At 39.2% G+C, this 16,141-nt stretch overlaps 1 protein-coding gene across 4 annotated transcripts in view; it reads right to left on the bottom strand.

The window, feature by feature from the left end:
• Positions 1–2,889: 2,889 nt before the first annotated feature.
• LOC136483796 (serine carboxypeptidase-like 3) overlaps positions 2,890–16,141 on the bottom strand; it is a 37,322-nt gene continuing 24,070 nt past the window's right edge. Inside the window, exons 5-14 of one of the 4 annotated variants that reach the window (XM_066480959.1) lie at positions 14,450–14,558; positions 9,161–9,198; positions 7,933–8,034; positions 7,634–7,714; positions 7,012–7,152; positions 6,838–6,909; positions 6,193–6,311; positions 5,805–5,918; positions 3,281–3,326; positions 2,890–3,125 (exon numbers count right to left, since the gene is read on the bottom strand). In XM_066480959.1, the coding sequence (XP_066337056.1) occupies positions 3,042–3,125; positions 3,281–3,326; positions 5,805–5,918; positions 6,193–6,311; positions 6,838–6,909; positions 7,012–7,152; positions 7,634–7,714; positions 7,933–8,034; positions 9,161–9,198; positions 14,450–14,558 (906 nt within the window). In that variant the 3' untranslated portion in view covers positions 2,890–3,041. The other 3 variants (XM_066480962.1, XM_066480961.1, XM_066480960.1) reach the window with 3 other exon arrangements.

The raw sequence follows: 16,141 nt of genomic DNA, 5'->3' as shown, positions 1-16,141 counted from the left end.
TCATCATGCATCTGACTACGAACCTCTTTGGCTAACGTTGAAGCTCATAATCAGCATCAACATCGAAGGTCGAGCACACCTAGTAGAACTTGTCCAATGTCAAAACCCCCTTCGGTGTCAAATGATGCAACTACACAGAGAAGTCCTCTAGTACTTCTCTCACTAACCTCACCGTCGGCATACACAAACCACATATGAAGAAATCACGAAAGACTACCGCTTCGCCAACCTCTAGCCTCAGCATAGATTCACTTTTCGGTGCCCTAGCCCGACCTTCAGTGAACCACTTGAGCCCTTCATACTTGTTCACATTAGCCTCAGCGGTGAGCAAAGGACCAAACTCAAAGGTCTTCGCAAATTCAACATCGCCTTTGCCATTGTTGCTCCCACCTCTGACTAAGTCCCTTGGGCTAGCTTCAACACAATCCAAAGCCTCTTCCAAATCCTAAGCCCTTGCGCTCGCCATCATGGACCGCTCAAAGTATAGATCCCAATCTTGAAACCTAATAGCGAAAAGCTTCGACCACGGACAACAACCACAGTAAGTAGCCACTTCCGACAACTACAAGCGAAGAACTCCAAGAACGAAGACTAAAAGGACAAGCTAGAATTTTTAACTACAGTGAAGGCGACTAGGGGTACCTCTGATCTAGCCCCCTCATTTTATAGTCATCCAAGTGACCGTCCAACTTTCACCACGCCACGGTCAAACTTTGCTCAGCATTTCCAACTGCAGCGCCTTGAGAAGGCCACAGCCAGTTCACACGTCAGACGTAAACGATCCCGGGGGGAGTGAACCCTCAGGACTCAAGGCAAACACGTGCCAGAAGTCTAGGATTAGGCTCGTCTATGTCAAACCTTACCCTCAAAGGGGGCATTGTTGGCAGCGAAGTCTTGTGCCCGAAGGTTCACTATCCGATCTTAGCATCACATCACAAGTTCCATGGTTGTAGGTAACACAAACATAGGTCTTCGCTATGAAGGCCTCCTAGGGACCAAGGAGGGGGCCGGTGCCGAAGGCAAAAGGAGCCCTCAGCGAAGGTCAAAAAAGCCAAGCCTCTACCTACGGCGCCCGAAGGCCTCGACGAGTCTTCGTTGATCATCAGTGATTCGAGCTTTCGAGTAAGTGTATGAATGCCTTCGAACCATCGGCCAGATGCTGCAGCCAATTGGGATGAGGAACCTTCGGCGGAGGGCACTAGCTAGAGTCCATAAGTTAGGCCAGGCAGCCTGACGAGCAAGCGATATGGCTCGACAAGGGCCCATGAAGCAAAGCGGTTCCACATGTAAAAGTCGCTTAAGCCCCTAGCATGTTGTACACTATGAATGAGAGAATATGCTAGAATATTCCCTAACTACTACAGGGCATTTGTGTACAAGTGAGTACATGTAACCGTTGCCAATAAAAGGGGGCTCAAACCCCAATGAGGAGGGGCTTACTTTTTGGCTTGACACCCAAGAAATGTTTGCCTCAATAATCATTTCATAGACCAAGCGAAAGGCCTTAGCCTTCGCATGAAGGCCTCCACCGACTCGAGTTAAGTAGCACAGGGCTTGACTCCCTATCGGGATCACCCACATCCCAACAGGTGGTACAATAAAGTCACAGACCTATACCTTGAAGCACCAAACATGTACTCTGGAGGATTCTACCAAAGAGGATGCAAAGAAGATTGGAGATAGCCATAATGAAACAGACATATCCGGTGTGCACCAAACGTCGCACCTAACGGGCAATGTTCCCAAACGGTCGGCAACAGCTAGTTCTAATGGCTAGCTATGGAAGGGCACTGGACCTGTCTAGTGTACCCCACCAAACACATCTAGTGATTGAGCAAAAAGCTATAGTAGGTTCCAACGGCTAGTTTTGCATTGGGGGCTATATATACCCCCGTGACTAGCCATTTGGGTGTGTGTGGAGGTTAAGGAAGTGTGTGGAGAGTTGAGGCTCATCCATTTGTGCTCTAGCCACCAAAAGCGCTTAGGAAAATATTAGGTGACTAGTGTGGGTGCTTTGCGAAGTGCTTAGACTAGTTAGACCACCGCTATTACGCTTGCTCTAGGTTTAGGCCTAGTTTTAGTGAGGTTTGCATACCTCTTGCTCACTCGGTGCTTGCGCACACCATTGTTATACTTGGAGGGGCTTGTAGTCTTGCGAGACATACTACACCAACCTTGTTTATGGTGTGGCCGCCACCATGTACCAAAAGGGAACGAGGGCCATGGAGTTTTCGGCTGTAAGCTCGATAGTGAAGACGGCGGGGAGCGGTTTAGGAGAGGCCATCTCGAAGACCCACTTGCATGTGGGGAAGGCCCGGGGGCTATCCACGGAGTTACCCAACCGAAAGCTTCGCCCTTGCGAGGGCTAGGCATCCTTACGAGCGGCTCCATCGAGGACTACGGGAAAGCAAAGAGCTTCTCAATACATCGGTAAAAATACCAGTCATCAAATGGTAGTTTGCATCTCTATCGCCCTTTACCTTTCGCAATTACTTTATGTACTTAGGTTTGTGCTTAATATTCCTAGCTTAATTTGATAAGCTAGTGATAGGATTGGAATCTAGGTTGCATAACTCTTTTACGGTAGATATAGCAACACACTTAGCAAAACCTTAGTTGTACATTTAGATAGATTATTTTATTGCATAGGTTTTGACTAGGTTGAAATTGGAGGCCTTAGGTTGTCTAGAGTAGACAGTGATATCGTAGCTATCACTGCTGGTTTGTAGCTTCACCCGGTAGTGATATATTGCTGTCGGCTAGGTTTTAGCCAACAGTGATAGGTGCCATTACTGTTGGGTGAATAGCTGCCCGCTAATTTTCTGAATTCTAGGCTTACGACCGACAGTGATGCTCCAACGGTGATTGCTCTAGGACAACAGGCAGTGATGCTCCGATAGTGATTGCATGTTCTGGCGTAGTGTCTCTGGCTTTTAGTTCAATGAGTTTAACATATTCTAGTACATTACCTTAACACTCAAAATATTAAGTGGTACAAAATGTTTTACACTAATGGAGAACTCCAATAGGTAAATGATTACTCATAAAGGTATACTGGAAATCCATCTTGCAAACATTGTGAGGCACTCCTTGGGCTTGTACTCCGGAGCAGTGTGGCCAGCACCCTATGTGATTAAACAAAATTATGTAAATAACTATCTACATACCCAGATAACTTAATAATTGGGTGAAGTTGAATAGCTTTTAGGTTGCCCAGAAGACTTTAGATAACTTAAATATGCTATCGGAATGGAAAAATAAACATATCCAAAGCATATACCTTCACAGTTGCATATGTTAAATTACTCGAGTAACCTGTAGTAAATCTGAAAAAAAAATAATAAATGAGGAAAGATATCGTAAGTGCTAGCAAGGAGATCTAAAATGTTCACTTGTTGAACATGTGCAAATAAGGGGAAAAGATGTTAGGGATATAATTCAGAACTTGTTGGGAACCTTGTTGTAACATTTTCTTATTAATAAATATCTTTTTCCATATTTCAAAAACATTATGAGATTGGTAAAGTAGATTATATACCAAGAAAAAATGTGCTGAAAACATTGAACTACTTAATATAAACATCTAAATCCATTTGTAAGTGTTTTGGTGATTAAAAGCAACAAGATTAATGTGACAAATATGAATTTTGTAGGGATACCCAAACCTAGATCACAGTGATCCTTATATGGGATCTTAAGCACTTTAATATTCAAGAGCATTGGTCAAACGATTGAGCATCAGATTAAGCACTGACTCGTTTAATTGTCATTTGGTGTTGAGAGACACTTGAAGTAGCATAAATATTTCATGTTTGTTTTCCCTTTGAGCCTTAGAATAAAAATAGTCAAATCTTTGAAAGGTGTGGTGCACACTCACATGATGATCAATTCAAAGGAATGAGCATCAAAATTTAGGATCAGGAAGTTTAAGTGTCATTTGGTGTTGAGAGAGACTTTATTGACCTTTGTTTTCCCATTGGGCCATACCATGAACATGAAGAGAGGTTAGCTGGTGGGGCGGAGGCACTGTGGGTCCCTAACACACGCAAATTCGGATCCGAACAGGCAACGGGCAGGAGCTTCGCTGGGCGGCAGCATTGGCCATCCTTTTCTTTTTTTTTAGCTTTCTTTTGGTCCTCTCCTCTTGCAGAGCCCCGCATGGTGGCCATGGGAGGGAGTTCCATCGGACAGCAGCAGTGGGTGCTCAATAAAGCAGACCTGAACTTTTAACATTTGTTTTTGGTAAAACCCCATGTTCCTAATAAACCACTAGCCGATTATATCATATATGCCAGTTTGTGTTTCTACTTTCTAGATGAATGTCCAGTCTCACGTCTTAGGTTTTCTTCTCCCCTAACGAAGCTTGCTGTCCGAACTCTCCTAACGTATCACCTTGAGCAACCAGCTAAGTACTCTGGATTTTGGAGTTGCTTCTTCAGTTTTCTTTTACAGAAGGCATGTGTGCATATATAGTAGGGAATGATTGATGATATAGTGGAACTTATTCTTTCATATGACTCTAATTTCAGCTGTAAGTTTAGCTTCTTGAAAGGGATGTTTGATTTATTTTTATGTTCATGTATCTAGTCACTCTGTCATACTAGAAGACTCATAAACGTTTCATCTATCGATTTTTTTTTTCTAATTTCCTTATGACAAATGGAGTACCTTAGTCTTGAATACTTTGTGCTGCTAAGCATGATGCTTTAAATTAACCACTGACTACTTAGGTTCAATAGAGTCGTGTGCTTGGTTTATTTAAATTTATTTTCATTAGAGTCTGGGCCAATCATTTTGACTGAATTTTACATTTACAGTTAACTATGCATATGCCAGGTTGACTTGATTGGTATAGGAAGTTTGCAATGGTGAAGGTGAACTCTAGCATGTAGCGTAGATGCTTAAGAGGCCCAGTCCCATGATTATATTCTATCCTTAGAAAAAGAAACTCGAGAAAAAATAGCCAGACCTTAGAATGCTACTTTGAACCATTCAAACAAATAAACAAGCAGTTGCATCGAGAAATTACATAAGCTTGTTACAAAATGAAGACGTTGTTGATATAAGTGACATTTCATTTTCGAAAACTTCTCTGAAAATTGTCACTGACTGCGAATTCATATTGAATTTCAGGAATTTTGTGAGCGCTTGATGGTTGGTAATTTACTATACTGATCCAGATTTTGGTGCATTGGCCTGATGCTTTTTACAGCTGCGTCGCCTTTTTATCGTTGTATGGAGTGACCGAAACATATATATGTATATTATACACACACACGTGTGTGTATAATCCAAGCAATCCAGGCGAAAAGCAACCGATCCATCATCAACATCATCAGCGTCCCCCGCTCTCTGGAGTAGACGGTGCATAGCGATAAAGCTCATTTCTGCTGGATTTATGGTACCCCATACCTGAATCAGGATAAATTTGTGCCCCATATGCTACCCCTCTGATTGGATACGTTGGTCACTAGTCGGATGGTAAAAACACCGACAATTGCTCTCCCCTTCCAAATTGCTAATCATTTTTGTTTTTCTAAACACATAGCTTTAACTATTTATATATATATATATATATATATATATATATATATATTTATATATATATATATATATATATATATATATATATATATATATATATATATATATATATAATATTTTGCATGTGTATAGCAAAAGCTAAGTACCTAGAAATTGCAAGACGACTTATAATTTGGGCGCATTTGGTCACTTAGGTTTTATGTGGCGGTGTGCGATGAGAAGTGCAAAGGTAAAAATGTAAGGTATGATGGGTTCCATACCCTGCAACTTGGTCATCAACATGCCATGGTCGCCAGTCGTCATTGATAGACAGGTTAAGAGATCTAATCCATGCTTGTGTGCCAACAAAGGAAAATACACTGTCATTATCGCCACTGCAACATTAAGTAACAAACCAGCAAATTATGTGAGCATTGGAAACGAGCACTCTACTGTACTTGGGATTCCTGACTGGGAAATATTGTGGAGAAGCTGACATTTGAAATATCAGAGATTTAGTATCTTGCAATCGCCTTTTGATCCGATTTTACCGTCAGACAACTGAATCTAAGTGGAATCACGTGTAGCAATAAAGAAACTTGAAGCTAACAAGCATCTTGCAGAGTACATTGTGAGTCACAGCTTGTCTTCATGGACACTATAACTAACCTGTATATCAGAGCCTGATATCCACTTCTGCGTAGCATCCGATGATGCTTTACTGTACTTGGGATATCCTTTTCGTAAAGTATGGAAACGTTACATCTTCTCCATTCTCCGACTGTTTCCTGTAGTGAAGCAATGTTACAGGAATATATAACTTGGACCAATATGCAAAATGTCCTACATATGTTCTTTTTTTGGTGCTTCTGGCTGTTGGTTGTTTGGACTGTATTCAGAATTGGGACTTTTTTTTTTTTGCTGTATGCACATGTTTCATTTTGAATTTGCCATCGACCAATTCAAAAATGTATAGTTGTCTCTTTCTGAGCATGCACATACGTAACTATTGAGCTGCCCTGTTTCCCCTTCTCTTAATGAAACATGTGCGTAGCGCGTTCTCTCAAAAAACTATTGAGCTGTCCTTACCGATCAAATACACCCAAACCAAACGTAGACAAAGAATTTTTATCTATACCACAGAATTAGTCGATGGCTTTGGTCTGGCACATCAAGTGGTGGTAGAATAAAAATATTCGATTCTCTTACTTCGTAGCCTAACCCATGATTCAAACAGGGGACATATGTATCTTTGCTATGAAATGAGCTGCATGCATCGACCAATGGTAGCTAAAAGTCTAGGCCGGTGTATACCTGTCGAATGCCCAGATTCTTCCTTACACTTTCATCATTTGTCCATATATATAACAACTCATAAGAGTCGTGCTGCAAGGAAACAAAGATCGGTAGGACATGAGATTAAGTATAGACGTCAATAGGAATGAATGCTACTGGACATATGTTTTCTTTTTGTTTTTGCTAAATTACTCTGCACTTGAAGTGCATAGGCACGCCAACGCCATCGGACTCCAGCATGACCCTGTGCATTTCGGCCTTTTCTGTCACATTTCTCCAAAGCGTTTTGCATGACGGCTCGAGGATGTGAAACTCATTGATGTCCTTTGTGCACTGCTTTTTCATTATCAATTAGAGCTTTAGTGAGATTTGCCGTATACATGCGGCGCTAAATGGAAGATGATATACATAAAGTCAGATAGGTGACAATTCCACATGCCATCTGAAGCAAACCACTTTGCCAGGAAAAATTAATAACATAATAATTCAAGGGAACATTTAATTTTTTGAGGGTGTACTATAAGATCGCAGTCAAATAAATGGAAATATAATTCAAGTCAAACAGACTGATACAACTCTTCAGAGCAGTAGGTTTACTTTTAAATTTTTTATACTGAGGAAATCAATATATGTGTGCTTTTTTATTGGTTCAAGAAAAATATAGGTGTGCTTTTTGTTCATTCCGAATAGGTAATTAACATCATTTCATTTTCTGATGAAATTAAAATTATTTATTGATTTATCGAGCCTCCACCGTGGATGGATACACTGGTATGTACATGCCATTGAGCAATTCAACTGTGGAATGACTTACATGGTTTATAGACTCAATGCATTTTGCACATTGATGATTGGCGGGCGGATCATAGCTTCCTCTACAGTTCACTTTGGCAAGCTGCAAGCAAAAAAAAAATATTTGTATCCTTGATAAACATGCAACCTTCGTGTAAGAATACATCAGGTCGCTTAGCCTTCTGATGTAAATATGAGAAACGACTTTTTTTTTGTTTTATTCGGGGCCAGGATGCAGGATGCTTCTTTTAGAGTGGCTAGAATAACTACATGCGAAAATTATATGAAACTATACAAAAACTGTGTTATGATTTTCATCACCTCATAAAGCTCATCTGATATAAGTCCCATTCCATGAAAAAATTTGATTTTTCCATCTGTGTCGAACTTCTTGTCGGTCATTGGGTTGCCAGCAATGTACCCCTGAAGCATTTTCATTCAGCCATGAAAAAGATAAATAAACAAAAAATAACTACCCATATGCGCATACTGAGGTGAGGTTTAGGGATGGGCGGAGACAGAGAGTGAGCACAAATAATAAGAATATAAATATAAGGATCCTATTCCACAGCACTTGTCAAGCCTACAACTGGCAGCATATATAGCTAGTCGATTGGCATGATCCAATGCTCCCAACGAAACAGATTTTTTAGTTAGCCCAGTTCAAGATCCGATTGTTCCATTGCTTAATTTCCTAACCTACGTCAAGACTATTTCCCTGAAGTCTAGTTTAATTGAAAATTTACTATATATATTGGCAATGTGTAATTGCCTAGATGGTTGCCAGCCCTGGATTTAAAAAGCATAATAATAAGCCAAGAGCGGTTGCATTGGGCAGGGGGAAAAGTTGTAGTACGCCAGTGGCTGTGTAGGGTATGAAAAAAAAATGTTGAATTATGAAAACCGGTAACTAAAAGCATCTCCAAGAGACCCTATAAATAGTTCTTTATCATAGAATTTTAAAATGAAAAAATCAGGTTCTAATGGATTTTCTAAAGCACTCTTCATATTTTCACTCTTCATAACCACCCTTCTCGCTCTCCATTATTGGAGGGGCTAGATTACTTTGTAAATTCAATATATGATAGTTCTATCATGAGTTTATCACTCAAGGAACATTATGATAAGCCATTTGAGTATAGAGAATGAAATTAGAGTGCCTGCTGGAGACACGAGAGATATATAAAGGGAATATTATTGGGATTACTCTTCAAATAGAGATGTACAGATTGATGTTTAGAGAGGCTCTTGGACTTTCTTTAGCGAAGGAGCAACAATGTAAGTGAAGGTACATATTTCCCTTTTATGAGAACCCAATAAGATAATGATGATTCAAAAAAAAAAAGAACCCAATAAGATAAAAAATTATAAGCATCATGCATCAATAATCTAGATAGTTTGCTTCCTAATGTCGAATTCTTTGTCATAGTTCTTCTGTGACTATATAAATTATGTGCTCCCTCGTGTGTCTCCCTTATTGGAGAATGATGACCTAGTTAGTGTGGCACACTAGTCATATGCTTGAATTAATATAGAGACTTATGAATACCTTGAGATTAAAATGTAGACTTTCGCCTGATGCTTTTCCTGAAAATGAACATATGTAAGCATTAATAAGTATTGTAAAATAACAACGTTATCTTGAATTGGTTGTGATAACTAAACAATCCAAGTCAACAAACATGAACTGCTTACCATATGAATAATGAACTAGTAGTAGAATCAAAAGTATTAAGCAACAAAATATATTGTACTCCATTTATTTTTATAATTTTTATAATTTACCTAATTGTGTATAATTAAGTCATACAAATTTGTTTTCATCATTAGTTTATCTTATACTCGTGGTCGCACTCAGTTGACAATACTTGTCCATGGTCATGGGAGAAAATGCCATAATACTTGTCCATTGAGGACATCAAGAGAATAATAGCTATTGAAGGGTCTGGTTGGTTCCTCGGCAAGACCCTCACCTCACCTCAGTCGTCAAGGCTGAGTGTTTGGTAGCAATGAAAATCCTCATCTTGCTTGGCAAACTCGCCTTCCTGAGTAAGCATACCCATGCTGGAGAGCCAAATTGGCTTGGCAACCTGGGCACGCTCGTGCATGCGGAAGCTTGCTTGATCCCTAAGAGACTTCTCTTTGTCTTGTAGGGATCTGTTATTCTTGATAAGCCTTGGCTTACTAAGCTCATGTGATGTAACTCTCCTTTCCTCTTAATGAAAAATGTGATTAGGCACGATCGCGAAGAAACCTACCCTTTGTTCTGTTTTCCGTTGACGATGGAGGCCGAATCAAGTTTTGACACCCTAGTACCTGTCGCCCTTGCCCAAATCAAGTTCTCAATCACTAGATTGATCTATTTACTGGTCCATCTACGCCTAAACAAGTTTTAGAATCCAGATTTGATTAATTCCCCCACACAATTGGAGCTCTCACTATGCCTGAACATGCAATCACTATCGGAGCATCACTGTCGGTTGTGCTGGAGCCGGCAGTGATTACTTATCACTGTTGGATGTAAGCCTATGATCTGCAAAGTTTGTGGAAAGCTATTCACCTTGCAGCGATGGTACCTATCACTGCCGACTCCAACTACTACCTAGCAAGACAAAAATCGGCAGCGATAGCTAAGATATGACCATCAGCTCATGCTACAATCTGGTAGTGAAATGTCATTGCCGGGTCAAGCCACTACATCACTGCCAGTTTCTGTACTGACCCCTCTATATTCTTTTCGACCATTGGATGCACGTAACTATCACATCATTGATTCTCCATTATTGATCCATCCTACCACCATTTCTTCTGGATATAAAAGCGGCGTCCGTATGGCTTCATGGACAAAGATGAGATCCCCCTGCGGCCGACTTAGTATGCAAGATATCTCACCATAATGTTTTGCCACTTATGGTATCCACATATATGGCTCTTTTGTGGGAGAAAGTCCTTGACATACACATTTCATTATGTGTAGTCAAGATGATGCACACAAGAGGTACTAGAAAAATGTTTTTGAAGATGGAGACACACCGAAGGTTTGGATGTGTTGTTAGCAATCTAATGCTATACAGCGCTCCGGTTGGTTGCCGGTCTGCATTGAGCGAGCGGTGCGGAGTTTCTCATCACGACTCCATGTTTGTTGGTCTATGCTGAGATAGCAGTGGCCACTTGCTCATCACAGGCTCCAAATCCTTATGCACCCAGGTTGGCTCTCAATACCCCCTCGGCATGTTCTTGCACCTTTGAGACCCACTCAGGTGCTAGAAGAATGTTCATGAGGTGGTTATATTATAATGTGTTCATAGACTTCGATTGTAACTTAGACCTAAAATGTTCTATATGTTTGTTGTTTTTTGTATTGTGTTTGTAGACTTCAATGATTCCCTATTTTCTATAGTTTAAATTAATTTCCATGTGCCTAGCATCATTGTCGGTTTACAAATTGCACCAAAAGTGATATTAGTGCATCCCAAACATTATTGAAACCCTTGTGATAGGCTGCAATTAAATTCAGTTTGAAAACTCTTGCCTTTGGTTGTCTCCTTGTTATTATTTTTAAGTAGTATTTGCATCACACTCTTATGTTTATAGTCGGATTCCAACCTTAAGGTTTGATGTTCTTGCCTTAGCGACATGTTTTATGAATAAGATACTGCATATGGTTCTTTGTTCGAAAAACATGGTCTCTAATGTGCCTAACTTGGTGGTCTATAAATAATTTGTACAATATTGGTCTTGTGGGCGAATGTTACATAGAAATTGGCATTCAATATTATCAGGAACGATGAAATATTATGGGGAAATTGCCACCATGCATAGCGTATTGTTGAAACTTAGTTACCATAATGCCATTTTGGCAATGTGCTAACTTTGGATGGTCTTTTGACACTCACTAGCAATAATGCAACATAATATGTACAGAGGCAATTTTACCAAAATACTATTGGTCAATTTTGTTTTTCGGTTTCACCAGATTACGGCAAAATAGTTATGGTTTCCACCCAAAACAAGATGAACGAAGTTAATATGGAACCGATTTATGATTACTATGAGAAATATAGTCTAGTGCCCATGGGGGGGCACTAGATCAATTTGGTGCATGCAAATAGCATACATTGGACTCTGTTTCTTCATGTCCGGTTTGGTTCCATCTTATGTCTTTGACTCTTTGCATATCTCGTGGGTCTTCAACACAGCTTCTAAAGTCTTGCTTGAGGTGTTGAACATTCAGATCACCACTTTGCGTAGGTCCAAATCCACCTTGTTTCCATTTGAACTATACCTTGTATACTAGCAAAAATCATTAGATCTCGATGAGAGGAACACAATGGTGGAGTCCATTGTGCACTTTGACAATGACCCAAACGGGCCTAGGCCACTGTGCAAATCAGCTAGGCTAGTTTTTCCTAGAATTTGCAAACCGACCTAGGCTCTAGGTTTAAGGTTTTTAAATTAAGCACCCAATTCTACCTCTTGGATGCTAACGAGACCCTTTTAGATCCTCCTCTATCCTTCAATTGCTTGTGGCCCCCTTAGTATATGACGAACTTCGGAGTCACACACTTGTGCATCGTGTCCTTGCAATATAATCTCCCTCCACTGCACTAGCTACCGACTGACGGATTATTGTTGACTTGTTGTGTGCTCCCTAGCTCACACTGTCCATCTTGAGCCTTAGCTCAGAGCCCTAGACCTAGGTTATAAAACACAACATCATACCTCACTCTATCATACTCCCCAGCCGCTACCACACACCTCTCCCCCCTCCATTCATCCGTACCTCCCTTGAGCAGCATCACTGCCCTTCCAAGCCAAACACGCATGACACGATTGAATGTACTCCATAGGGACAATAACACATATGGTGGTGTCCATGTTATCCCTTGTTGCACATGATGTCAAGAGCATGAATGTTCTCCATAGAGCCACACATGACAACGATGTTGCTCATGCATTCTTGATAACTCAAGCAAGGGCATAGTTTGGCTTATGTAATGGCACTCCTTGTGGCACCCATCTCGCTACACACCTGCACAGAAATACACCTAGTGCCACGTGACGCACGTAGGGATCGTCATTGCAAAAAGTTTGTCTACTGCAAGACAATTTGTGAGCCAAGGCCTCTGAAGACCCAATCTTTTCAAGTGTCATAGTTTCATAATGAAAATGTGTTCATCACTGAACCAATGGCTCACTTTGTTTGTCATCGAAGGTGTACACTTTTGGGAAGATATATGGTTTTCATTACCAAAGAGTCATAAAAGGTATATCGACAAAAAACACCTCATGTCTATGACAGTTTTTTATCTAAAAGGCAAAATGTGTTGTAGTGCCTCTTTGGCTTCTCTATGGCTCTACAATTACCATGATCAAAGGCATTACTTAGTCCCTACTACTTTGTGCTTAACCATGGTTTAAGGTACAAGATAAGGAATGATGCTTGTGTGTATTGTTAACCTATGATTATATAGTGTTGATGTAGATGATTTCACTCTCGCATTGTTCAAATAAGAAAATTCTATGATTAGAGCATCATTACCTGTGGAAGGAACTCAATATGTAGATGACAACAAAATAGATCAAATATGTTTCTCATTTGTTTCATGAAGAAGGTGGTGAGAAGGATATTCTCTACATGTCCTTGCATGTAATACTGTGCGGAAAGCACTACAAGAGTCAGAAGTTAAGACTAGGCTCATTTTTTGATATTATAAATATAGTTAAAATAAAAGTGCTTGAAGCAAATGAAATATGTGGTGAAGATTCCTCATATTATTTCACTATGTTAATTCAGTTTTTTGTTGCATTTTGTGTATTTTAAATAATATAATTTGTTACTCTATGTTCCTACTACTGTTTCCATATAGGGCATCCTCTATAGCTTCATGCACATTGCTAGTTGTTTACAAGCAATCTTAGCTCATCCCCTAGCCATTGTAATACACAATGATGATAGACCCAACGCCGAGAATTGTTACCAACGGTGTGTATCAGGTCCACATTCATTTTAGCTTACCTACCAATAATTTCGCAATCCACGATGATGCGTTGAAATCTACAAGATTTGGAGGACCTTTAGTCCAGGTTGGTAACACCAACCGAGACTAAAGGGTGGCTTTTAGTCTCAGTTAGTGTCACCAACCGGGGTAAAAGGGCCTTCGGTGCCTATAAAATTTAGACCCGGGACTAATGCTCACATTAGTCCTGAACCTCAACACAACCGAGACTATAGGTGAGAAGCGAAAGTCATTTCTCTACTAGTGAAATAGTGCACTCATATGGAATGAGGTTCAAATCCTTTGAGTTGACATTGTAGATTTAAAACCGCCTTTCTATCTCATACGAGAAGCAATTATAGCTTGTGATTACTTTTATGTGTAAGTAATAATAATCTTTTGCACATTTATTTATGAACTTATACATGAATGATACATGTGAAAGTTATCAATGTGCTTATGTGAATGTGCTATGTGGGAGGCTTGTCATGTGTGAATGTGATAATATTGTTCATACGATAAACATGTGAATGCATCTTTTACTCAAAAATCAATATCCATGTCGAATTGTAAATAACTTAATCCTTGTTGTTGTTACCAACCAATAGTGAAGCTTACCAGCCTGTGTTGAAAATTGGCAGTAATTATCAGGCATCACTATTGCCTGACTCTTCCAACAAATTATGATGCCTACTTGCACTACTAGTTTTATAACCACATGGCTATCACTCCCTCCTCATTACTACCGGTATAATTCCAAATACAGCAGTAATACCAGTTTACAACCATTTGTGATGGCCTTTCCCCATAGTGAAATGTAGAAGTGTTAGGAAACTTACTAATTAATTTGTCAATTTCTAATGTGAGAGCAGGTATAATGATGCCGCAGTACGATTCACCACCGATGTATAATTGATTTGACATAAACTGAGGGTGTTGATCCAGCCACTGCAAATGCCAATTGTTTTTAGAAGAAGTAAGAGCTACATATGTTATATAAGAGCATCCAAGAGTTCTCCTAAACATAGTTCCCCTAAATTCTCATAAAGGATGCATTCTAACAAAAAGTCCTCCATAAATATTTCTCTCCTCCAACACTTATCCTATCTCAATTAATATATAGGGTGGACAACATGACATCTCAGATTTGAGGGAGAAAGGGGGTGATTTAGGGTACCAGTAAATATAGGATGTTGAATAGGGGGGCTATGGAGGGTAATTTTGTTACATAAGTCTTAATTACTCTAGAGGATTAGATAAGGGAACTTTTGGAGATGCTCTAAGAACATTAAATTTGATTTGGTAACCAATCTAACGTAATATCCAATTGTGGCAATTGTGTAGTTTTAGTTAGAAATGTCATCCTTAGCAACAATAAGCACTCCCTCGGTCAATTTTTAATTATGTTCTCACATATGAGGAGCCAAACGCAGTCAACTTTGACCAAATATATACAAGAGATTACTAATATTTATGGTGCGTAATAAGTATTATTAAATTAAGCATTGAATATATTTTTATAATATATACTTATTTGGGGATACAAATATTATTAATATTCTATATAAATCTAGTCAAACTTAAGGCTAGCACGAAAAACTAGGCGACAACTAAAAAGGAACGGATATAGTACTTCTTAGCCTATTTGTCTTGTATTGAACCTTGGAAAACAACTGATAATTGCAGGAATCAAAGTCAAAATCCTATACTTTGAATGAATATTTCATCCAAGTGGACTAAGTTTTTTGACTTTTAAGCTTAATGACTTTTAAGCTTAATGACCAGTAGAAACAGTCACAGTCACAGGTTTAATTTAAAGGTATGTTGAACATGTCATACCTCAAGGCGACCGGCCTGACATGAAAAAATGCTTACTGATATCATAATATTATGTTGTAGGTGTCCACGTTATCATCATAAATGAATGCTAGATTCAGTAGATGGGGACTACACCTAAGGATTCGATTATGAACTTGCAAAGCTTTGGAGAAATCCAGGATGCGTTGTTGCAGTTAAGTTGTAACTTGTATCCCAAATTATCAAATAAGTATGCATAATGTTGTTGCTAAGTGACCTAACATATTAACTTTGCTAGAAGATTACTAAGCACTCCACAAAAATAATTATTGTATCTATGATGCTTCCCATGTTTAGGCTGTTCTTAATGGTTTTCTCAATTGACTACTACTACGTTCTCAAATAAATCTTAGGATTTTTGTATTTTTCTGCATGTCTCATTTATGTTTTCCAGATGTAATTTTCCAAATGAACCCAAAACTAAAGCTATTGGAAGTTTCAATAGGATTAAATGAACACCGCATGATTGAGGATTATGTACTTATTGGTCAATGCATGTTTTACTTTATTTATTCTTGTTTATTTTGTGGATATTTTTTATGAAATTTACTTTTTTTTGTTGTGTGTGAACCCAAAATTGGCAATAATAAGTGGATCAGAAAAAAAAATCAAGCATATTGTCGTATTTTTTCCATCTCAGACATTTATGCCTAATAGGGAATAATATTACAACA

This window comes from Miscanthus floridulus, chromosome 9 (genome assembly GCF_019320115.1).
Source record: "Miscanthus floridulus cultivar M001 chromosome 9, ASM1932011v1, whole genome shotgun sequence".
In the NCBI taxonomy this organism is placed as follows: domain Eukaryota; kingdom Viridiplantae; phylum Streptophyta; class Magnoliopsida; order Poales; family Poaceae; genus Miscanthus; species Miscanthus floridulus.
Note: the sequence above shows the minus strand (reverse complement) of the source record. Positions and strands in the feature narration are given on the sequence as shown.